Source organism: Rana temporaria, chromosome 2, assembly GCF_905171775.1.
Source record: "Rana temporaria chromosome 2, aRanTem1.1, whole genome shotgun sequence".
In the NCBI taxonomy this organism is placed as follows: domain Eukaryota; kingdom Metazoa; phylum Chordata; class Amphibia; order Anura; family Ranidae; genus Rana; species Rana temporaria.
This window is the reverse complement of record NC_053490.1, coordinates 103,423,429-103,447,731: the sequence shown is the minus strand read 5'-3', so window position 1 is coordinate 103,447,731 and position 24,303 is coordinate 103,423,429. Positions and strand designations below refer to the sequence as shown.

The 24,303-nt window shown below is 43.8% G+C and overlaps 2 protein-coding genes across 2 annotated transcripts in view; both read left to right on the top strand.

Moving 5' to 3' along the window:
* ITGB7 (integrin subunit beta 7) overlaps positions 1-24,303 on the top strand; it is an 89,345-nt gene that overhangs the window by 16,857 nt on the left and 48,185 nt on the right. Inside the window, exon 3 of the mRNA XM_040340677.1 lies at positions 9,686-9,759. Within this exon, the coding sequence (XP_040196611.1) occupies positions 9,686-9,759 (74 nt within the window). The remainder of the gene's footprint in view (positions 1-9,685; positions 9,760-24,303) is intronic.
* On the top strand, positions 236-541 carry LOC120929313 (ribosomal biogenesis factor-like). Its single transcript, XM_040340678.1, has one exon. The coding sequence runs from the start codon at positions 251-253 to the stop codon at positions 539-541; it is 291 nt and encodes a 96-aa protein (XP_040196612.1). The 5' UTR covers positions 236-250.

Below are 24,303 nucleotides of genomic sequence, written 5' to 3'. Positions count from 1 at the left end.
GGAAAATAAGTAGTGTGACACTAGCGAATAATAATTTGCTAGTGTCACAATTTTGAAGCCTATTAGAGCCTCCGGCTCTAATCATGTGCATCAAACCCCCCCCATTGGAATCCATGCCCCCTGCATGTAGATTAGGGGCTGGACGCATGGATGGGGGGAGGCACCCGTGTGCCCCTTATGGATGGGTCACCACTGATTTAAGTTAAGAATGCTTACTTGAGAGTCCACATGCTAGAAGAACTTGTAAACAATGGCCAAAAGCAAAGGAAAATTACAGAAACTAAGTAATGTATTTCATGTCACAAACGGTAGGAGTATAAAATCCAAAAGCAAAGCCAAACCAGTAAAGTCCACACTAAAGAAAATCAATGTCTCCAACAATGACAAAGTGAGCAAAGTCAACAAAGCTTTCACAGAACTGCACAAAGGTGTTGCCCAGCTAAAAAAGATGACTGCATCAAAAGCAAAGCCAAACCAGATTTCCAAGCCAACACCAGAAGCAGATGTTGACAATGCTGCAGATCTATTTCCACAGCTATAGACCTATTTATAATAAATCAGTTAAAAAAAAAAAGAAGAAGCTTACTTGAAAATGTTCCTTTTTTTTTTAACCAGAGTTTAGAGTCAGGCCTTGTACACACGACCGAACATGTCTGATGAAAACGGTCCGCGGACTGTTTTCATCGGACATGTCTGCTGGGAGCTTTTGGTCTGATGTGTGTACACACCACAGACAGAGAACGCGGTGACGTAGAAGACACCGACGTTCTCAAACACGGAAGTGCAATGCTTCCACGCATGCATCAAATCAATTTGACGCATGCGCGGGATTTTGGTCCGCTGGTTAGACGTACTAACCAGCGGAAATGTCCGACGGACAGGTTTCCAGCGGACAAGTTTCTTAGCGTGCTAAGAAACTTTTGTCCGCTGGAAACCTGTCCAATAGGCCGGAAAACTGTCCGCTAGGCCCTACACACGGTCGGACATGTCCGCGGAAACTGGTCCGCGGACCAGTTTCAGCGGACATGTTCGGTCGTGTGTACAAGGCCTCACTCTAAGCTCTATATACTGTTGCAGAACAGTATGATTTTCACAAACAGTGTCAGTGACACTGTATTCTGGCATCACAGTTTTTCATTGTCCTGACTCTCGAGCAGGAGAGTCAGGACACCCACTAACACACAGCTCCTTTCTCTATCTGCAACGTAGAGAGCGTCCTGACTCTCCTGCTTGCCCCTTCAAGGGGATATTTATGCAAAAGCAAGAAAGTTAAAATTCCAATTCTGTCCGCCCTTGCAAAAACAGGTCACGAGCGATCGCAGGTGCCCGGCGATCATTGCGCCCACATCGACTCCGTGTACATGATGCGGGCGCACACCCCTAGTTGCCAAAAAGCGAAACGACGTTAGGTAACGTCGTTTCGCCCAGCCGTGCCATTCTGCTACAGTAAAACTGCGGTGGCTGGTCGGCAAGTGGTTAAGGGAGCAAATCCTTCTGGTCCTTAAAGGGTCACTAAAGGAAAACATTTTTTAAGCTAAATAGCTTCCTTTACCTTACTGGTTTCATGTCCTCATTGTTTGTTTTAGTAGCTGTAATTCTGCTGTGATCTCCACACTTCCTGGTTGCCTGTTTCCTTATAACCATCATACTGGGAGATTTTCACGGTGGTTAAGCTGTCATTACTGTGTCCTCAAAACCAATCAGATTCATTTTAAAAACAAAACACTGCCCTGGATTTGTTTGTTTTTGTTCTGTTAGTCTTCCCGACTCACCTCTCACCCGGAACTTCATGTATGTACCTTTTAAAACCGAAAGTCAACTAGAGGCACATTATATGATAGATTAAATTCAATTTTTAATCATTTTTAAAAGGAATCAGTTAACTTTTATGTCTCTATACCCAATAAACAGTCATTTCAGCCAAAAATGTTTTTTCCTTTAGTGACCCTTTAAGTGGTTAAGAGGACGCCTTGCATTTTTCTCAGTGAATACAAGGTGTTCTCTAATTGGAAAGCGGGAGAATGTAATGTCACCACCACTTTGTCCTATCAGAGAATGCTTTGCATACACTGAGAAAATGCAAAGCGTTCTTTAAATGGCACCCATGCCGAGTTAGCAACCTTCTGGGGTTACTATGCAGCAGGACAGCCACTTGGCAGCGGACCCAAAAGACAGCGAAGATTGCTATAGTAGCAGAGACCGCAACAGACATTCTCCACTTCCATAGGAATCAGCTAGGTATGGAATATGCATATTCACATTGGTCCAAACTAAACCAAAGTAGCTATGCAAAAAAAAATCCAAACCTAGAATTCAGCTTTAAGCTGAAGTTAGTCCAGCTTTTGTGGCACTGTAAAACTTGTGGCTAGACTACACGTTACTACATCTTTTTTGAGCCTGTGGGAAACTTATTTTTGAAACAGTTGCCAAAAGCGTTGGTTGCTTAGCAGTATGTGAACAATACTTGTTTCCCCTTTTGAAAAGGGGAAATAATCTTTATTATCTGCTGTAGCTTTAACCGCATGAGACATTGATGTCCGTGTGTGAGACAGAGTGGGTAGAGATATGTGTGAGAATGAGGAAGACACAGGTGTTGAGAGCAGTGTATGACAAAGCGGCGTCTCAGTTTTGGTATGTGGAGGATTTCCATATGGGTCACATAGTACTTTAACATTTAAGTAAAAAATAAGGTTTGCTGAGACAAAAAGGTTTGCTGAGACATTAATTGTAGTAAGCCACAGCGTCAAGATGTGAATGTGTTATGAGATACAGGGCTCAATTCACTAAACAATATTTACCACTTTAGAATTTGATACGATACGTATTGCATTTTTCAGATTTTTTTTTGCAATTCATCAAAAAAAGTTTGTAAAATAAAGCATGCTTTATTACTATAAAATGTACGGTATTTATCTAATGAAAGCCGTCTGCATTTTATTGCATGATGTCATATCCTGTGGGCTGGAATCACATGACTGCGCTGTGTGATAGGCTCAAAAGAAAAATATTCAGTTCTATATACAGTGCCATAATTAGTTCCCTGGACTGGCGAAATTTCTTCAGCATGTTTACTCCAGTAAAATTATCAAGAAAGGCCTTGTACACACGGTCGGACTGTCCGATGAAAACGGTCCGCCGGACCGTTTTCATCGGACATGTCCGCTGCCGGATTTTGGTCTGATGGCTGTACAAACCATTAGACCAAATTCCCCGCGGACAGCGAACGCGGTGACGTGGCCGCGCCGTCGCAGAGACAATGACGCGGCGATGTGCGCGACACTGGAAGGTCAATGCTTCCACGCATGCGTCGAATCACTTTGACGCATGCAAGGGCTTTCGGCCGAGCGGACATGTCCGGTGAGTCGTACAGACGACCGAACATGTCCGACGCACAGGCTTCCAGCGGACATGTTTCATAGCATGCTAAGAAACATTTGTCCGCTGGAAACCTGTCCGCTCGGTCGGGAATACGGTCCGGTCAGCCGTACAGACGACCGAACATGTCCGCGGAAACTGGTCCGCGGACTAGTTTCAGCAGACATGTTCGGTCGTGTGTACGAGGCCTAATGCGTACTCTTTAAAAAAGTGTTTGCAGATTGTGACTACTTTTCTTCTTCTCCTCCTTGTTCTCCTTTGCATGGCTTCAATTCCACCAAATTAGCCTTGAAAAGCTAAATTTCTGCAGAGAGCACAGTGCATTATAAAACTCCCTATAAAATGTGTGCAAATGTAGCATTAGAGGATGTGGTACCAGAAAATCCACTGAGCAAAGGAGGAGCTTTTACTGTCCCCTTCCCCCCAGCTATACATATTCTTTGCATTTGCTTTATAAAACTACACTAAGTTTCATTCAGTGAGGTTTACACCTACTTTAAATGGCAGAATGGAAAAGAACATGTATTTTTTTTTTTTAATGAATGTGATTTGAGCTAATGAATACTTGGGATACAATTAATGGTTGTGCCACAGATCTCAATGACATCAGTTCCGATCAGGGGCGGACTGACCATTCGGGCACTGCTCGAGGGCCCCATGCCACTAAGAGGCCCCATCAGGATTGCCAGCCTCAATAAAACCAGGGACAGTATGTGAAAATCTGTGTTTTTTTACATCTGTCCCTGAAATGTAACTTACCGACATTCTTTTGGTCTAAAAATCCCAAGATTATAGCTGCCCGACCTCTACAGTACCTTCTCAGTGTGTGTATGTATACTGTGTGTGTGTGTGTGTGTTTACTGTGTGTCTGTATTGTGTGTCTGTGTGTGTATACTGTGTATGCATACTGTATGTGTGTGTGTGTATACTGTGTGGCCCCATAATCTATTGCCTGGGGGCCCCATAATGTCCTATTGCCTGGGGGCCCCATAATCTCCTATTGCCCGGGGGCCCCATGAGTTGTCAGTCCGCCCCTGGTTCAAATCAACCTTTTTCACTTTCTCAGACTTTAGCTTCATCAGTTTTACAGTGTAAAATATCAAAAAATTCCGCGCCTATTTACCTAAAGAATACATAAAAAATATATAAAATAGCAAAAAAGCTGCTCCTCATAGACAATGCTGGATTGTGAACGTTATAAATGAAGATAGAGAGCGCTAGATACCATACATAATTAGCAATTAATTAGTGTAAAGTGCCAAAACAACTGATCAACCACCTGATTAGAAAATGGATGATACTTAAACAAACATGTGCGAAGATATGTAACAATAAAGTTAAATAACAATAAAAATTAAAGTCCCAAAATATTGCAGACAGCGCTGCGCATTTAGTGATAAATGTGATTCAATGCGATCAAATATAAAGAGTCTTTATAGTCCCAATATTATAAAGAAAAATTTCCAATCATCTTCAGTTAAAGTGATCTTCTTAAAGAGAAAAAGTGCCACCACCACACTTATAATCTTCAATTCCACCCAAGGTGCTTTGTAAATATAATGCTCTTACCAGAGCCTGTTGACCACTTTAATGAAAAAGATAGTCATACAAGCTTATGCAGGATTGTGCCTGCGCACATGAAGATATGGACAAAACGATAATAGATCCAGGAGCTCCAAATGGGATGTATATGCAAAAGAAGAAAGCCAGGAAGATGCCAATAGCGTGATAACGTTTTAATTAAAAAATCATTAAAAACATGGAAACAGCCAAATGGCCTCTTACTTCAAAGGGTGCCCACCCGGCACTGAGGCTGTAGACCTGCTACCGCCAATCTGCGGTTCAAATTTCAGGCTCAGGGGGAGGAAGCTGCCGCCGTCACACCACCATAGAAACCTCGCTGTCGACACCACAGAGCGGGGGGACGTCACGTGACCAGGACCGCCTCCGACGTATGTTTCGTTATTAGAACGTCTTCAGGGGGGCGTCCTGAATTGAAGCGAATTGAAGATTATAAGTGTGGTGGTGGCACTTTTTCTCTTTAAGAAGATCACTTTAACTGAAGATGATTGGAAAATTTTCTTTATAATATTGGGACTATAAAGACTCTTTATATTTGATCGCATTGAATCACATTTATCACTAAATGCGCAGCGCTGTCTGCAATATTTTGGGACTTTAATTTTTATTGTTATTTAACTTTATTGTTACATATCTTCGCACATGTTTGTTTAAGTATCATCCATTTTTCTAATCAGGTGGTTGATCAGTTGTTTTGGCACTTTACACTAATTAATTGCTAATTATGTATGGTATCTAGCACCCTCTATCTTCACTTATAATCATCAGTTTTACAACCTTTAGGCCACAGATGTCAAACACAAGGCCGGCGGGCCGAATCCGGGCCCTCCAGGCTCTTTTATGTGGCCCTCACGCTTCTCTCCTGCAGCTGCAGCAACCCCTTCCTCTCTGCCCCATCTTGTCTAAGCAGAAGAGAGGAAGACAGAACTCCTTCGCCAGATCCTGCACTTCTCTTTGCAACCGCAGAGAGGCTCTTCTCTGCCCCCCCCCCCCTTACCCATCTCAAATTGAGTTTGACAGCCCTGCTTTAAGCTAGTGCATTGTTGGTTCACTTACCTTTTCCTTCAATTTCCCTTCTAAATGTTTTTTTTTCTTTGTCTGAATTTATCACTTCCTGTTTCTCCTCAGTAAGCTTGCCCTCGTCATCCATGGGGGTTAGTCAGCCAGAACAGCTTACTGAGGAGGAACAGGAAGTGAGAAATTCAGACAAAGAAAACAAAGAAAAAAAACATTTAGAAGGGAAATCGAAGGAAAAGGTTAGTGATGCACAATGCACTAGCTTAAAAGAACCTATTTAGAAAATAAAAAACAAACCTTTACAACCCCTTTAAGGCCCAACATAGGAGGGTAAACTCAGCGGTTTACCTACACCATAAAGAAAAGGGGACATTCTTTTGAGGACAGTGAGGTGCACATTTTGAGCAGAGAGGTAGACAGACCAGGAGCGTGATAAGTGAGCTTTACATTTCAGCTCCATGTTTCTGGCACAGCATGTGTGCGGATGGCAGCAGATGCACAAATCTACGAGGGCTCTAGTTGTTACTCATGGCCGTTGAGTGAACCTGGGTTACCTCCGTGTGCTAGGTGGGCCCCATGAAGTGAGTAGTGGGCTTCTCTAGCGCAAACGGGTGGTCATGCCCACAATCTGCCCAGGTGGGTGCAGCAGACTCTCTATTTCCTGGCCACCGCTACGCCCAACCTGAGTTGGCTGCTCCTCCTTCACATACAGTACTCACACTTCTTCATCTATTGAACACAAACCATGAAAACTATACTAGAATTACAGAACAGTTCTTCATTCCAAATAATGGTATACAAATATATTGTAGAACATTCTTGATAAGCCTTCTATCTAGTTGTTGTGGTACACTCTTCCAGCTTAAACTTTGATGTCCCATACAGTCTATACAGGAAATACTCCAAATCCTTCACCCATTCAAGGGTCCCTCCTAGGGGAACATCATCCAGTACTTCGCTAACTACATCCTGGCGTGTGTAGTATTCAAGCCTCAAAAAAAACTTTCCCTCACCCTGCTTCTTCTTGTTTACATGACTAGACAGGAAGTCATCCAGACAGGAGGAAGTGCACTACAGAAAAATCTGTCAACTCTTGCACCACCTGCCTACAGACCACCAACACCATAGCAACAAATTACCCCATGCATACTGCCCTTGAGCATCATGGGTCGTTATGGTGTTGGTTGGCTGGGCTGCCTGCAATATGGCAACTCATGACATTGATCCAGTGTGCAAACTGGGTCCTGTGCTTGTGGCACCCCAGTTGAGAAACACTGCAGTAGTCCATTCATTTTGAGTTTGTTGCCTGCACACCATGCACCATTTATTTCAACATAGTACACCACAACGTACAGATGGTTCACATGTACATGTTTGGTATAATTACAAATACCCATACCTACCCTGCCTTACTTGCTCGGAGAACACTGGTGTTTTGGAACTGTTCTTTCAGCACATGTCCCTTTCATACCTCAGTGAGTATTGGCTGTGCTTGTCACATTAAATTTTGTTTATATACAATCTTAACAAATTAAATCCTTGCGCTTATATGACTCTACAACGTAAGCTTGCCATTTATCTTCATAGCATTATTTCCCTACTAATTTGCATTTTCTTTTAGTAAAACAGGATCAAATGTCTTATACAAAAGTTTCCTTCTGTCAGAGTGTTGCTATTATGCATGTATCGCCAGCACACCATGAATCTTTTGAAACAACGTCCAAAAGTTTTTAAAGCGATCACATGACAGCAAAAAAATTGCAATCGTTTGCTATAATGCGATTTCTTCAAGAAACTTCTGGATGCTTTTTCAAAGATCCATGGTGTGCTGGAGATACATGCCTTAACCTTGTGTTGATACCGGCTCCCAGCTGGTGGTTGCTACAGCACCCACATATTACAAAGCCATTTCCAGGAACCTGTCCAATGGGAATATTTTACTGGACTTGCAATTATTCCTCTAAACCTGTGGTCTGTATTGTAAAGAAGCAGAATCTCTATTTCCTTGAGTGCATCACCAGGCAAAACTTTTTTTTAGTTTTGGACAAAGGGAGAGCGGGTAAGAATTGCTGAGAGTGTAAAGATAGTGCTGGACCCGTGAAGTTATCTTATTGGTATTGCTATCCTATCTTAATGTAATGACGTTGATGTTGGTGATCTGGTTTCCGGGCAGGTGGCACTTCAGAGGATCTCCACAGTTTCCTCGGCTTGTAGCATAATAAAACCAAAATAGTAAATTGAAGCACCACGCCATTGCTAAAAGGTCTAGATATGACTTTATTCCTATTGGATCAGGGAGACAATCAAAGGCACAGCTAATGCGTTTTGGGGGCCCGAAAACACCAATGTATATTTCTTCCAGTATGATTATCTGCATACTTTCTGTAAGCAGCTTGGTTGGAAAATTTGTATTGCTGTCTGTGCCACTACAGGGGAGATTTACCCTCACCAACTGCCATGGTTAGCATTATCACTGGGTCAGAAAGTAAAAGGAAATTAGCATTTTATGGTTTTCACTGGAGCAGGAGTAGAGAATTTCCTAGCGGGAATCCATGTCCTGGTGACAACTCCCATTGCAGGGTTGACCATGACTTTGGAGAAACTTCTACCCACTGCCAGTTATGTCTGTGGGACAGGAAGTGAAGAGAAACTTCCCCAATAAAACACCAAAACCCCAATCGAGTTCTTCGATTAACTAACCAAAAATTACTACAAATCCCCAAAGCCCGGTATAAGACCAAAGGAGAACGTCGTTTTGCAGTCCAAGGACCTCGACTGTGGAACACATTACCAACTAATATCTGAACGGAAATTGATCACCTGGCCTTCAGAAAAAAACTCAAGACCCACCTATTCTGAGGGTTAAACAGAACGAAAGTGGATGCCAAGCGCCTTGAGGCGATTTAGTTCGCATTTGTAGCGCTATATAAGTTACTCACTCACTCACTCAATGGTACAAAGACAGCAATACGAGTCTAGCAGGTGTTTAATTAAGCATTCCCACTTCCAACAAAAAATGTGGTTTGAGTTTTACTTAGAAGACCAGCAGGGTACGTGAAAATGCAAAGCTGCTGTACAGCACTGGCTCCGAATATTTCAGTATCATCAATTATACTCACAGAGAACCGTAGAACATTGGAGGGCGAAGTCATATGGCAAGTGGGCCAACACTCTCTGTGGTTATACTTTTGCTGCAGCTGCTGATTTGGATATTGCAGCCTAAAGCACTTTTAGATGTGGCATTCAGTATCTAGCACAGGAATAGCACAGGGAGCTGATGTTTAAAGTTATAAGGTTCAGTTTTTATATGTCTAAAATAACAAATATGTTATAATTACCTGCTTTGTGTAATGGTTTTGCACAGAGCGGTCCCAATCCTCCTCTTCTGGAGTCTCCTGCTGGTGTTTCTGGCTCCTCCCCTCTTTGAGTACCCCCTCCAGCAAGCCGCTAGGGGGTACTTGTGTGGGCCTGATCCCCAGCAGCACTGTGTGCATCTATTGACAAACATAGTGTGGCTCTTGATTGGATTTGATTGACAGAAATGGCACCACAGAGTCCAGTGAAGAGGGAGAGATAGAGCAGGGGCGCTGCTCTCATGCACAGCACTGGCCTGAGTTTGGGCTCAGGTAAGTATTTAGCCTTTAGATCTACTTTGAATCAGGTACAACCTGTGTCAAATAACTGATGTGTGTGCCTTTTTGTCATATTGCAGATGGCTGTGTACACACATTATCCTGCTCGGAATGTATCAGATCTCATCCCAGGTGTCTGTGGTGCTCTGCTAAGGTGAATATCTTCAAACCCACATCAATCAGTGATGACATACACACCCTTTTATGAATCTGTCAGATGTTTAGGCTGTCATCAGCAAGTATTATATTGTGTAATGAACATTCCAATATTATATATTCTTTATTGGTTGGATTCCAATATCGCTTATATGCAGATAATACTTAAATATATCTGTTGCCACTCAATCTCACTTCCGTGCAGTCTTCCCTTTCAAGAAAAATTGTACACTTTTTGTTTAGGCATCATCCAGAGTTGCCATCTTTTTTCCGCAAATAAGATGTTGGCTTAAAGATCACACAATGATCTAAATTCTGGTGACTGTAAAGTTCACAAATATTTGACAAAAGTCAGCCCCTGCTGTATCCTCTCACCTTGTGATTTGCTATTAAAGTGATTGTAAATCCATATTTATTTATTTGAAATAACAAACATTTACTGTACCTACTCTGTGCAATGGTTCTGTACAGAACAGCCCGATCCTCCTCTACTCTGGTCCCCTGTCTGTGTTCCTGGCTATTCTTCCCTGCTGAGTGCCCAACAGTGATTGGTCTTTATAACAGGAAGCTTCTGCACAGAGGCAAAGTTTCAAATGGATTATTGCACAGATCTGGAAGGAATACACATAATACACAGCAAGATTCAAGTAAGAATAGACGACTCCTGTATTGAGACAATAGCTTAGCTTATCCCTCAATGCATCTGTAAAATGTTCCTCTGCAGACAAACATTACATATGAGCAAATACATTTGTTACTGATCCAGCGTTGTTTCCTTCTCCTCCTCCAGAGGCACTATCACATAACTAGACAATGCATTTCCTGAGGAAAATGCGAGTGGGAATGCTGAATAGCTGAATTGCTGAGCCCGCACAAAAGCCATTCACTATAACCACTACAGTATCTTTAGGACATACAAGCAGTGTTCCTTCAGTACTTATAAAGCCTAATATCACACAGCTCCTTTCTCTATCTGCAATATAGAGAGTGTCCTGACTTGCCTGGTCGCCCCTCCCCCCTCAAGAGGCTTTCTCCACATGAGGTGGGGGAGGAGGACTGCACTGAGTTAAGGAAAGCTATTTAGGGAATCAACATACCATTAGAAACGCTTTCATCCACACGCAAATTCAGTTAGTGAAGCCTTCAAACAAAACTTAATAAATTCACAACCGTACATGCGATCGATACAGCGACTTCACCGTTTGAAACACAAGGCTTTTGTGAACAAATTGGTATAAAATTTATGTTGATAAACTTAAAAATGTGGGCATGTCAGCGATTTAGAAAAGAGCGTCTTTGTGTGTTTTGCAGAAACATTTTAAAGTCTTTTTAACATGAGTGTCAATGAGGCCCCGTACACACGACAGAGGAACTCGACGTGCTTGGCACGTCGAGTTCCTCGTCGAGTTTTGGGATGAAGCCGTCGAGGAGCTCGGCGGGCCGCCTTCTCCCATAGAACAACGAGAAAATAGAGAACATGTTCTCTATTTTCTCGTCGAGTTCCTCGGCGGCTCCATCGAGCCAAAACTGTACAGACGACAGAGTTTCTCGGCAGAATCCGGGTTTTGACCGAGTTTCTCGGTGAATTCTGCCGAGAAACTCTGTCGTGTGTACGGGGCCTGAGAGTTTATTTGTCCCTCTTGTCCTTTAGAAGCTCCTGGAACTAAAAATAAAATACGTATCACAAAACTGATAACATTGCCTGAAACCAGACAAGCATAGCTATGTTTTGATATATAAATTGTGTATGACAAGTAGATCTTGTGGGCGTGAGAGCAATTTGTTCCCCCTTTTTTTAAAGATAACTTTTTTTTCAATCATCTCCACTCTAAAGGTCACATGACACACTCTAAATCCCTTCCATAGGGTTACATTATAACCGATTATATTTTCTGAAAAAATCGCTAAACGTAAATTGCGTTTTCACAAAAAACGTAAAAGATATCAATCTGAAAAGTCATGGCCGGATACCTGAATATTTTGTGACCGCTTTAAAGTTTGTTTGGTGTCTGTAAGTGAAAGTATGAAGGAGCTGAAACTTTTGGCAGGGCATGTGATTTCAAAGGGAAAAAGGATGTTCTCATTGACTTCAATGTTAAAAAAAAGTGTCTAAAAGCTTAATATTTTAAAAAGTATAAATAGTACAAAAAAACTTGAAGAAGTCCCATCGTTAGCTGAATGAGACGAACATTTTAATAGTTGAATGGTCTCAATAGCTGAAAGTATGCCGAAGTTACGCAGAGCCAAAAAACGTACGGAATAATAATAATAAAAAACGAATATCAATACTGGGAATGCTTATTAAGCATTCCCACTAATAAACAGATTGTTCTGTACCTTGGTCACTCTACATGGTAGGTTCATATGGGCAGGGCTCTATATATTTTATTGTATATTTATATTACTTTTTGTTTTAGACATGTTTGTAGTACATGAAGCAAAGATGGAACTGTTGCATACACAAACCATCCCAGATAGCAAGCAATTGTGCTGCAACTTTGAAAATGACTTGCTAAGCTATTGCTAGACTTGCCAAGCTTCACAAATGTGTTGAACATATGCAGCAAGTCTGCATTGCATGACTCCAGATCAACTTTCTTAGCAAACATTCTGCAAGTCTGCTGCAAGTTCTGGTTCATATGTTGTGCAGTAGTCATCCCACCACAGGGGTCACTGTGGCTAAATTTTCATGCTGTGGACTTGAAGAGGTCTTGCTGTAGACTCACCACTGCAACTTTGGTCTTGCTATAGATAAATTTGCTAGCAAAGCATGTAGTGTCAACTAGAACTTGTGCTTCAAGGGCTCTGCAAGTGTACAACTTGGCAGTGAAAATGTGCAGCAAGCTAACAGACCTACAATTCAACACTGCCACAAATTTGTGGCAGGTTATCCTTGCTATCCGGGATCCTAAATTCCTATGTACTAGTTTAGATCCAATCCCCCCCTGATTAAAGTTAATGGCCACAATTCAGATACATTGTCGTATCTTTGAGCGGGCGTAACGCATCTCCTATGCGCTACGCTGACGTAACATTGAGAGGCAAGTACTGTATTCAGAAAGCACTTGCTCCCAAAGTTACGTCGGCGTATCGTAAATGGGTCGGCGTAAGCCCGCGTAATTCAAAGTAGCAAGGCAGTGGGCGTGTTGTATTGTAATGAAGCGTGACCCATGTAAATGCATGTCCGATCGAATGACGCATGCTCAGAATCACGTCGCAAATACTCCCTAAGATACGTCGGCTCAATGCTTTGTCGACGTGAATGTAACCTACGCCCAGCCCCATTCACGTACGACTTACGCAAACAACGTAAAATACGACGCTGTTCCGACGTTTCCGACGTCCATACCTTAACATGACTTACCCCTGCTTTATGAGGGGTAAACTTACGCCGGACATACGCCTTACGTAAACAGCGTAGTTAAATCCGACGGGCACAAGTACGTTTGTGAATCGGCGTTTCTAGGTCATTTGCATATTCGACGCGTAAATCTACGGAAGCGCCCCTAGCGGCCAGCGTAAATATGCACCCAAGATACGACGGCGTAAGAGACTTACGTTGGTCGTATCTTGGCCAAATTCAGGCGTAACTGCCTTTCTAAATAAGCGCATAGATACGACGGCGCTCATTTGGACTTACGATGGCGTATCTGGAGATACGTCGTCGTAAGTCCTTTCTGAATCCCGGCCAATGTGTCTTCTCTCTGAAAGACAAGGTCATTGTCCAGTGGTGATGTCTATATTAATACTTGCTGATTTATCAATCATATAATTATTTGCTAAGTCCAATATAAGTTAGTACATTGTAAATGAAGAGGAATATTTATTGTATCTCTTTTCTCACTGACAGCTAGTTAATCAGTGTAGCAATCTCAAAGATGACTCATTTGTCTACCATGGTTTGTGGGGAAACGTCTCATGAGAGTTGAGCTTCTCACTGACGTAAGACAGACCTGAAACCAGCCAAATTATTCTTCTAAGAAAGCTTGTTGATACAATAAATATTTTTTAGGTAACCGTCGCTAGATAGATTGATCTGTTGAGATAGTTGGAACCCTCACACATTTGTTGTTAAAACATGAATATGTTTTTTTTTTCCATGTGTATCAAATTTTTGAACAAAGGATTATCAATGATTCAGATGGATCATGGGTAATCTATGTCTTTGTGTAGCCTTGAAGAGACCATAGACAGACAAGTGTGTTCCTCAGAAAAGAGTCAGGGAAATATCTTCCCCTGCTTGGCGGCCTCCCGTTCTCCTGTGGCCTCTCGTTCTCTGTGTCATCAAGGCTGCTCCCGTCTCCTCCCTCCTCCTCGGCAGCCAATCAGGAGTCTTCTCTATTCTGCCAATCGGAAAACGGGTCTCACACCCGCTTGCGATTGACTTGATTGAGGATCAGTGTTTCAACAGCGAATCCTCAATATCACTGGGACCAGCCTGCATGCCAATGAACAGAAGCAATCCATGCATGTTTTATATGTATATACAGTATTAAAGTGTAACCAAAGGCAAAACATTTTTTTCTCATTTTGAATGGAGCAAGGGAGGGTTATAACCCTATAACAGTAATTTTTTTCACAATTGGTGCCCCATTGGGGAGATTACCCTTTACTTCCTGTCCCATAGCCAAAATGCAAAATGAGAGGAAATTCCTCTAACGTGAGGGAATCCTTGGTTAGAGCCTGAAAAACGTCGTTTTTTACAACCCGAAAAATGATCGTGTGTACGCGGCATAAGAGTATGCAGAGAACTCCAGGGCATAAAGTGGACATAGTCCGTTAAACAGTCATCTGATCAGCTTATAAGAGATCTTTGAGGAGGAGTAAGCAAATAAAGGTTCAGTGGTGCGAGACCTCCCTCATCTTTTGGGTACTGAAGAAATACTAACCTGATTCTAAGAGATTTCTTTTCAAAATAAGATCTCTAAAAATACCATTAGGTAATTAACAAAATTTAAGGGGGATCCAGCAGGGAGAGTTATGCAAATAATATAATAATTGAGGCATCCAAATCATCTTGATTAACTTAATGTGTCCTACCATAGAAATAGGGGGCCAGATTCAGATAGGTCAGCGGATCTGATTTACGTTACGCCGCCGTCGTCTGTCACATTAGCGTCTGTCACATTAGCGCGGCATATACAAACACTACCCTCCCGCCTTTCTATGATCTGATAGTTACAGTTAGTGGGCGGGGCCGCCGCCGTCTCTCCTGGCGTCAGCCCCGCCCACTGACTGTAACTATCAGATCATAGAAAGGCGGGAGGGTAGTGTTTGTATATGCCGCGCTAATGTGACTGACTGCCCGGTCCGCCTCTCTCCTCTCTCCACTCTGCTCTCACGTCTCACGTCTCTCCTGGCGTCAGCCCCGCCCACTGACTATAAATATCAGATCAGCAGAAAGTCAGGAGGGGCTGACGCCAGGATTGGTGTCATAAGTGAGAGCAGAGTGGAGAGAGGAGAGAGGCGGGCCCGGGCAGTCAGTCAGTCACATTAGCGCGGCATATACAAATACTGAGAATTCCCTGCTGACGAGAGAATGGACGAGAGCTGGAATGGAGATCGGGGGGTGGTGAGCAGGCAGATCGCCCATCTCATTACAAGGCTGCAATGACACAAGTAAGTTCCCTCCAATCATCCTCTGTGCGCAGAGCAGCATGTAAGTACAGAGGAGGAGGGGGGTGCTGTGATCCGGGGACACGGGTACGGGCATGTCGTGAAATCTGATGTACTGTCACCTGTGATAAGTCATTTTCACTGCAGGCAGGGACTGTATGGAGGAGAAATATAGACCATCTCCTGTACTATGTCCGCAGTCTCTGACCATCTCCTGTAGCATGTCCGCAGTCTCTGACCATATCATGTAGCATGTCCGCAGTCTCTGACCACCTCCTGTAGCATGTCTGCTGTCTCTGATCATCTCCTGTAGCATGTCTGCAGTCTCTGATAATCTCCTGTAGCATGTCCGCAGTCTCTGATCATCTCCTGTAGCATGTCCGCAGTCTCTGATCATCTCCTGTAGCATGTCTGCAGTCTCTGACCATCTCCTGTAGCATGTCCACAGTCTCTGACCATCTCCTGTAGCATGTCCGCAGTCTCTGACTATCTCCTGTAGCATGTCCGCAGTCTCTGATCATCTCCTGTAGCATATTCGCAGTCTCTGATCATCTCCTGTAGCATGTCTGCTGTCTCTGATCATCTCCTGTAACATGTCCGCAGTCTCTGATCATCTCCTTTAAGTTGGATGCTGTGTTTAGACTTTGCTACATGCAGGAAGTGTTATTGTGTGTTTTTTTTTTTTTTTTAAAGAACAGATAGAAAAAAAAATGGAGTACTTAAATATTTTTTGATGAAAGCCATGCGCACTTGCGCTGCAATCGTGATGCATCGTGATCAAATCGAATTGAATCGTTGACATGATAATCATGAGGCCAGTAAAGATGCGCACCCCTACTGTTTACCAGTCCTAAAATGTGGTGGCTGCAATCGTTTTGTGTGAGTGAGCTTAACCACAGTAGGATAGGAAGTGTGATGTTCAAAATATTACCATATGAAAATACAGGAAACGGCCTATTTAAGTTTTGTTTTGGGTTTACGTACACTTTAACTGTGCCATCCGTGCCCAAGCCTTGCACTAGGTCAAATTTAGAGGAAGATTGGGCTGTTAATGGCCACTCTATACAGAATCTGGTCCAATAAATAAAGATGTTTTTGAAAAGAAACGTGACAAATAGAAAGTTAGAAGCACTTCAGAAAAGAAAATGTATTTTGACCATAAAGTACAGCTACCCTTGAAGGTTAAAAAACTACTCTTCAAAAGGGTAATGGTGCAAATTTCAATATTAGTTCCACATTGTACAGGTTGAATCTTTACATGCTAGTAGTCATCTGAGCTCTTCTCTTGTAATTACATTTTCCTGCATGTGAGCAGTACAACCTATGTTTTGTCTTCAGTACAAAGGAAAACTGTATAAAGTATACTTTCAGGTGCTTCTTAGATGCTTTGACTTACATTTGGGTTGCTATAATTCGACTTTCAGTTGCACAGGAAGTAGCTTCAAGCTGCTTCTGATGTACATCAAACTGCTTCTATATTGAACAAAATGGGGAGTATTGCCTCAAGTGTATAGATTAAAAATAGTACCTTTTCATCCCGATTATGAATAAAAAAAGGGGGCGAGTGGGGGGCGAGGGACCAGTAGCTGAAGTTGGACCCCGCGCCACCCATTCAATGGTTTGGGAGGGACTATCTCGGTACTGATGGAATTACATAAAACATAATAATGTAAAAAGTTTATTAATGTATAAAAATTGCAAAACAAATAAAAACACTTCAATGATTGGTCAAACGTCGACTAGTTTCGCGGGGTTGCCGCTTCGTCAGGACTGCCAATCTATAGAGTAATGCAATAAAAATTTGTAACAAACATCAGCTATACAATAAACAAATAATAAAAACATAAATAATCGCTTACCAAATGAGTCAATTGATAATATGCGGAAACTAGGCGGCCCAGGGGGTTCCCCCCTTGTCCGCCGCGGGGGGAACCCCCTGGGACGCCTAGTTTCCGCATATTATCAATTGACTCATTTGGTAAGCGATTATTTATGTTTTTATTATTTGTTTATTGTATAGCTGATGTTTGTTACAAATTTTTATTGCATTACTCTATAGATTGGCAGTCCTGACGAAGCGGCAACCCCGCGAAACTAGTCGACGTTTGACCAATCATTGAAGTGTTTTTATTTGTTTTGCAATTTTTATACATTAATAAACTTTTTACATTATTATGTTTTATGTAATTCCATCAGTACCGAGATAGTCCCTCCCAAACCATTGAATGGGTGGCGCGGGGTCCAACTTCAGCTACTGGTCCCTCGCCCCCCACTCGCCCCCTTTTTTTTGCTTCTATATTGAATTAAGCTTCTTTTGAGTTACAAATTGTGTTGAGTTTTGCATTCACTTTGACTTGGATGGAGAAGAAAAGAAGCTCAGATGAAACAGAAGCCCTGTCCATCAAGTTCAACCATACATAGGTTGGACTTGAGTGTCTTTTTTCAACCTCACCTACTATGTGACTATGTAACTATTTGATTTCTAAATGTAATTGGCGTACACTAGGCCTTATTTACATGGGTGTACTGATCTATGTGCCCGTATGAAGAGTCGTCTTCAGCCGTCAAAGACACAAAGGTGTTCTGTGCAGGGGTGTGCAAGCAGCATGTTAATCAATGACAGGTGGGTGGCTGCACTGACCTGCATGGACCTCAAGTGTGTACATTCCTGCAGGTAAGATGCATAGCTCAGAACGCAGTTTGTCTTCACTTGATCATCAGACCTGCAAGGTTCATTACATTTGCATTACTGACTTTGATATAAGAATTAGCAAATGAACCAGTGAATTTGAAGGGTCTAACATGCCCAGCAAGTTTTTGGTACACAATATTTTCTAATGCATTACAATGAGCAGCGTTTGTCCTTAAAGTGGATGTAAACCCTCCATACACCCAGTGAAGTGAACAGCCTCAGATGATACACAGGGATGAAACCAATCTCCCTACATAGGTTTTACATTTATATCTGCTGTCTTCACATTTACATACCTTAGAACGTTCAGATTCAGAGATTTTCTCTTCCTGGTTAACACAGAGTGTGATGTCTGGGCATACAGCCAAGATAGCTAACATTGCTTATTGGAGGAAAGGCACACACCCCCTCTCATCATAGTCAGAGACTCTCATGTTGCGTACACACGGTCGGAATTTCCAATAACAAATGTTCGATGTGAGCTTTTGGTCGGATATTCCGACCGTGTGTAGGCTCCATCGGACATTTGCTGTCGGAATATCCGACAACAAATGTTTGAGAGCTGGTTCTCAATTTTTCCAACAACAAAAGTTCTTGTCGAAAATTCCGATCGTCTGCATGCAATTCGACGCACAAAAATCCTACACATGCTCTGAATCATTGAACTTTATTTTTCTCGGCTCGTCGTAGTGTTGTATGAGACCGCGTTCTTGACGTTCGGAATTTCCGACATTTGTGTGACCATGTGCATGCAAGACAAATTTGAGCCAACATTTCGTCTGAAAAAATTCCACGGTGTTGTTGACGGAATGTCCGATCGTGTGTACGCAGCATCAGAGGTGTTTTGTAATGGGACCTGCTCTCTACTAATCTATTTTAGCAACCTCCCCAGACAGAAGATTCAGGCTGTTTTTGTCTACAAAGTCTGAAAATTTGTCAGGAGTTATCAGGCTAATAACATAGGAACCGTTCAGGAGAGAGCTACGGGACTTAGCTCATTGAAGAGAGATAACAAAATACTGCAGATATATGTTCCCAGCTCAAATTTCATGAATCAGGTTTACATCCACTTTAACATCTCTGTACTTATTTGTGATGAGGAGAAGAAAAATAGTCTGGTTGTCTGATAATGGCCCATTTCCACCATAATCTGTAGGACCCTTAGACGAGTATTTTTTTAGTCTTCTTAACATATTGCATAGGTCTACTGTATTGTACAGTATAAGTAAATTCCCTTTTAGGGAAAAAGCTTTGTTTCGGTTTTAGAGTCAAAATAAACCACAAGATATTTTTTTCTACCTGGCATTTCGATGTCTGGCAGTGGGGACGTTTCATGCGTCTGCCAGTGTCTTTTATGATCAATTACAAAAGCTTTGAGGTTTTCACAGCGGAAGTTCGCACAATAATCATTTCCTTCTGCTGTCTGTCAGTACTGTGCCAGGAGGCACACCAATAGAGATAAAGAATTCATGCGCTAGATGCAGAAGACCATTCAAGGCACCATGTTCAGGTGACGCGCCACTGTCGTCTAACAGCCCTCAAGGTGGCTGAGCATTTTAAATGTAAATGTACTGATGTGCTCAAATACTGCAAATAACATTTGGACAGCTTAGCCACACTGTCTTGGACCACTCTGAACAGTCCACGGAACTGTCCCTGTAAAGCAAGAGGCTAAGATTTTTATTATTATTACTGTACAGGATTTATATAGCGCCAACATTTTGCACAGAGCTTTACAACATGAGGTCAGACAGTACAGTTACAGTACAATTCAATACAGGAGGAATCAGAGGGCCCTGCTCATTAGAGCTTACAATCTAGAAGGGAGGGTCAAATGATACAAAAGGTAATAGCTGTGGGGAGTGAGCTGATGGAAAAAAATTAAGTACAGTTGGAAGGTGTGGGCAGAATAAGCTTCTCTGAAGAGGAGGGAGTTGGAGATAATCTGACAGATTGGGGTTGGAAATTCCATAGGATAGGAGAGGCTCTGGAAAAGTCCTAGAGGCGAGCATAGGAGGAGGTGACGAGGGAGCTAGACGGCAGGTGGTCTTGAGAGGAATGAAGAGAATAATTAGGTTGATATTTTGAGACCAGACTAGTGATGTAGGTGAGGACTGAGTTGTGGATAGCTTTGTAAGTTGCTGTTAGTATTTTGTAGGGTTGTCCCGATACCACTTTTTTAAGACCGAGTACAAGTACCGATACTGTTTTCCAAGTACTCGCCGATACCGAATACCGATACTTTTTTTTCAATGTCATGTGGCAGTTTGACAGATGGGGACTGATAGGTGGCACTGACAGGTGGCTGGCACTGATAGGCACTAATAGGTGGCTGGCACTGATAGGTGGCACTTGTGGGCACTGAGAGATGGCACTAATTGCACTGATAGGTGGCACTTGTGGGCACTGATAGATGGCACTAATTGCACTGATAGGTGGCACTTGTGGGCACTAATTGCACTGACAGGTGGCTGGCACTGAAATACTGCGAAAAATTACACTGAATTTATAAAAAAAAAAAAAATGCTGCAACGCCTATCTTGGTACATCCTGCACTCCGCTGCAGCAAGCAGCAGCATACATCTTGTTACACCCAGCCTATATAGACAAGATGTCTGCTGCTGCTTACTGCAGCGGAGTGCAGGGGGTACCAACATGAGTGTAGGGACGTTCAGCTGCTGACATGTTACACAGACCCCTCCCTCCCCTACAGTGCAGACCCCCCCTCCCCCTACAAAACAGACCTCCTCCTTACAATATAGACCCCCCCTTACAATACAGACCCCCCCCTACAATAAAGACACCCCCCCTCCTACAATACAGATCCCCCCTACTTCAGACCCGTAATGTTGTGCACCTCGGCTGCTCAGATGACCAGCAGGTGGCATGGCGGTGACAGGGAGGCAGTGACACACAGGCTGAAGCCTGGCTTTGCGGGGGGGGGGGGGGGTCCGTCGTCACACCTGGGACCCAGCCGCGGCTCTGACAAATCTCGGCTGTGACTGTCTCACAGTCACACAGCCGAGCAGACCGCAGCCGCCTCCCCCTCCTCTGTCTATACTATGAGTGCTGTGCGCCGTGCACAGCACTTGTAGTATACACAGAGGAGGGGGAGGCAGCTGCGGTCTGCTCGGCTTTGTGACAGTCACATATTGGCAGGCTAGTGCAGTATAGTGGTTGGCTACAGCAGTTTAGTGGCTGGCTAAGGCAGTATAGTGGCAGGTTAGGGCAGTATAGTGGCAGGCTAGGGCAGTATAGTGGCAGGTTAGGATAGTGGCAGGCTGAGGCAGTATAGTGGCAGGTTAGGATAGTGGCAGTCTGGGGCAATATAGTGCCAGTTTAAAGCAGTATAGTGGCAGGCTGAGGCAGTATAGTGGCAGGTTTGGATAGTGTCAGTCTGGGGAAATATAGTGGCAGTTTAAAGCAGTATAGTGGCAGTTTTGGATAGTGGCAGAATGGGGCAATATAGTGGTTGGTTAAAGCAGTATAGTGGAAGGTTAGGGTGATATAGCTAGGGATAGTGATGAAGACTTCTGGGCTGCTGTGTGCACTCCTCCCCTTTTCCCTTCTTCAGCTGCCAGATCAACCTGAGTAAAGGAGTCTGTGGGAGGAGTGGAGGAGGCAGCCACACCTCCGACCCTACCCACCAACTGCGGCTGCCTTGGTAGCTAGTGAAGATCCCAGAGGGACAACCTAAACTTATTAGATGACAGGTGAGAGGTATAGCTTCTTTAGGGTAGGAGATCACAGCCGCGCTGGACTGACTCGGGGGGTCTGTCGTCACACCCGGGACCCAGCCGCTGCTCTGACAAATCTTGGCTGTGACTGTCTCACAGTCACACAGCCGAGCAGACCGCAGGCGTCTCCCCCTCATCTGTGTATACTACAAGTGCTGTGCGCCGTGCACAGCACTTGTAGTATACACAGAGGAGGGGAAGGCAGCTGTGGTATGCTCGGCTGTGAGACAGTCACAGCCGAGATTTGTCAGAGCAGCGGCTGGGACCCGGGTGTGACGACGGACCCCCCCGAGTCAGTCCAACGCGGCTGTGACGACGGACCCCCCCCCCCGGAAAGCCAGGCTTCAGCCTGTGTGTCACTGCCTCCCTGTCACCGCCATGCCGCCCGCTGTCTCCATGGCGCTGTCCTCTTCAGTCGCACCGGCCCGACACCCCCCCAGCGTGTGCTGCCCGCCCCCTCTACAGCAAAACTCCGCCTGCACTCCCCCTGCCCTCTCCTGCCTTCCCCAGACACTGACTCCGCTCCGGCCAAAAAAAAAAAAGTATCGGGGAAGCAACGGGAGCATTTTTGCGAGTACAAGTACTCGCGCAAATGCTCTGTATCGGTCCCGATACCGATACTATTATCGGTATCGGGACAACCCTAGTATTTTGAATTGAATTCGCTGGGTGAGCGGAAGTCAATTGGATTGGCAGAGAGGAGTAGCAGACATGGAGCGATTGATAAGGTGGATGAGGCTGGCAACAGCATTCATGATCGACTGAATGGGGGATAGCAAATGTAAAGGTATGCCAATGAGAAGGGAGTTGCAATAGTTAAGGCAAGAGATGACCAGGGAGTGAACTAGGAGCTTTGTGGTGTCTTTGGTTAGAAAGGGGCGTATTTTGGAGATGTTGCAGAGGTTGAGGCGGCAAGATTTGGACAGTGATTTGATGTGGAGCCTAAAGGATAGATCAGAGTCCAGGAATACACCTAGAACCTTGACATAAAGGGTTTGGCTGATAGTTATGCCATCAAACTTGACAGAGAGATCCAGGGGCAGAGGCAGAGTGGGGGAGAAAATATTATAAGCTCGGTTTTGGATATATTGAGTTTGAGCAAGTGGTGTGATATCCAATCTGATATGTCTGTTAGTAAATTAGTGATACGTGAAGAGACTGAAGGAGTGAGCTGAAAGGTAGAGAGATTAATTTGGGTGTCGTAGGCATGAAGATGGTATTGGAAGCCATGGGAGGCTATCAGCTGACCCAGGGAGGAGGTGTAGATGGAAGAACAGAACCTTGGGGGACTCCAACAGAGAAAAGAAGAGGAGAGGAGGAAGTAGAATTGTGAGTAACAGCGAGGGTGCAGTTGGATAGGAAAGAGAACCAGCAAAGTGTGCAGTCATGGAGACCAAAGGCATAGAGTTTTTGCGGGTATTGCTTGCAGAGTTAGTAGAAGCATGTATCCATTGCTTCAGGTCAAAGGAGGAAGCTAGACTGAGAAGTTTGGAAGTAGCAGGAGTGTTAGTATTAACAGGTGTGTTGAAGTCCCCGAGATTGTTGGGATTTTAGAAGAGAGAAAGTATGGTAGCCAGGCAGAGAAGTCATCAAGAAAAGTTGATACCAGTACAGGGGTCAGTAGATCACAGCTATCCTTAGAGAAACTAGAGAGGACAAACAAATGCAGTGTGCCTCAAATGAGGAGAAAGGCAGAGAGGGAGGTGGGTGAAGTTCCTGAAAGGTGCTATGTGGGGATAGAAGGATTGCCACCCCCCCTCCCTTGCATCCACTGGATCTGGGGGAGTGAGTCCAGAGAAGGTCACCATAGGAGAGGGCAGCAGAAGATGCAGTGTCAGATTCATTAAGCCAGGTTACAGTACCGGCGAATAGATAAAATGAGTTAGCGATAAAGAGGTCAGAGTGAGGCGAGTTTGTTACAAACAGAGCGGGCATTCCAAAGGGTGCAACGCAAGAGAAGGGGAGTCTAATCTTGGGAAGAAGAGGAATTGGAACTAAATTGTGTGGATTGCAGCTGCTGCCAGAGGGTGATGTGTGCGTTGGGTAAAGTTAAATAATGGAGGACCAGGGTTTGGGAATATATCTCCAGAGGTTAGGAGAAGGTGTAGGGAGAAGGAGGTATAATGGGAGCGTGATTTATATGAAGGGATAAGTTATTATTAGTGTGCGTATTTAGAATGAGCATGTGTTGGTGAGTGCAGTAATAAGTAGAGGACAGAAGTGAGGGTAATATATAAGTTGTAGGGTGAAGAAGAGGGGGTGAAGGAAAGAGAGTTTAAGGGGGGAGGAAACAACTGTCAGAAGGAGCGTTAAAGAGCACATTTTACAGAGTGGATGGAGAGCTGGAGGGGTATGCAATGTCACCTGCGTTCTGTATGGTGTTTTTGAAAGTATTTTCTTATGTACTTTCGCTTTGTGCATTCGCTGAAGTGCAGAGTCGGAAGTGCTCCCACCTATAAAAATATCCCCACTTCTAGAAAGAGCCCCAGCAGCAAAT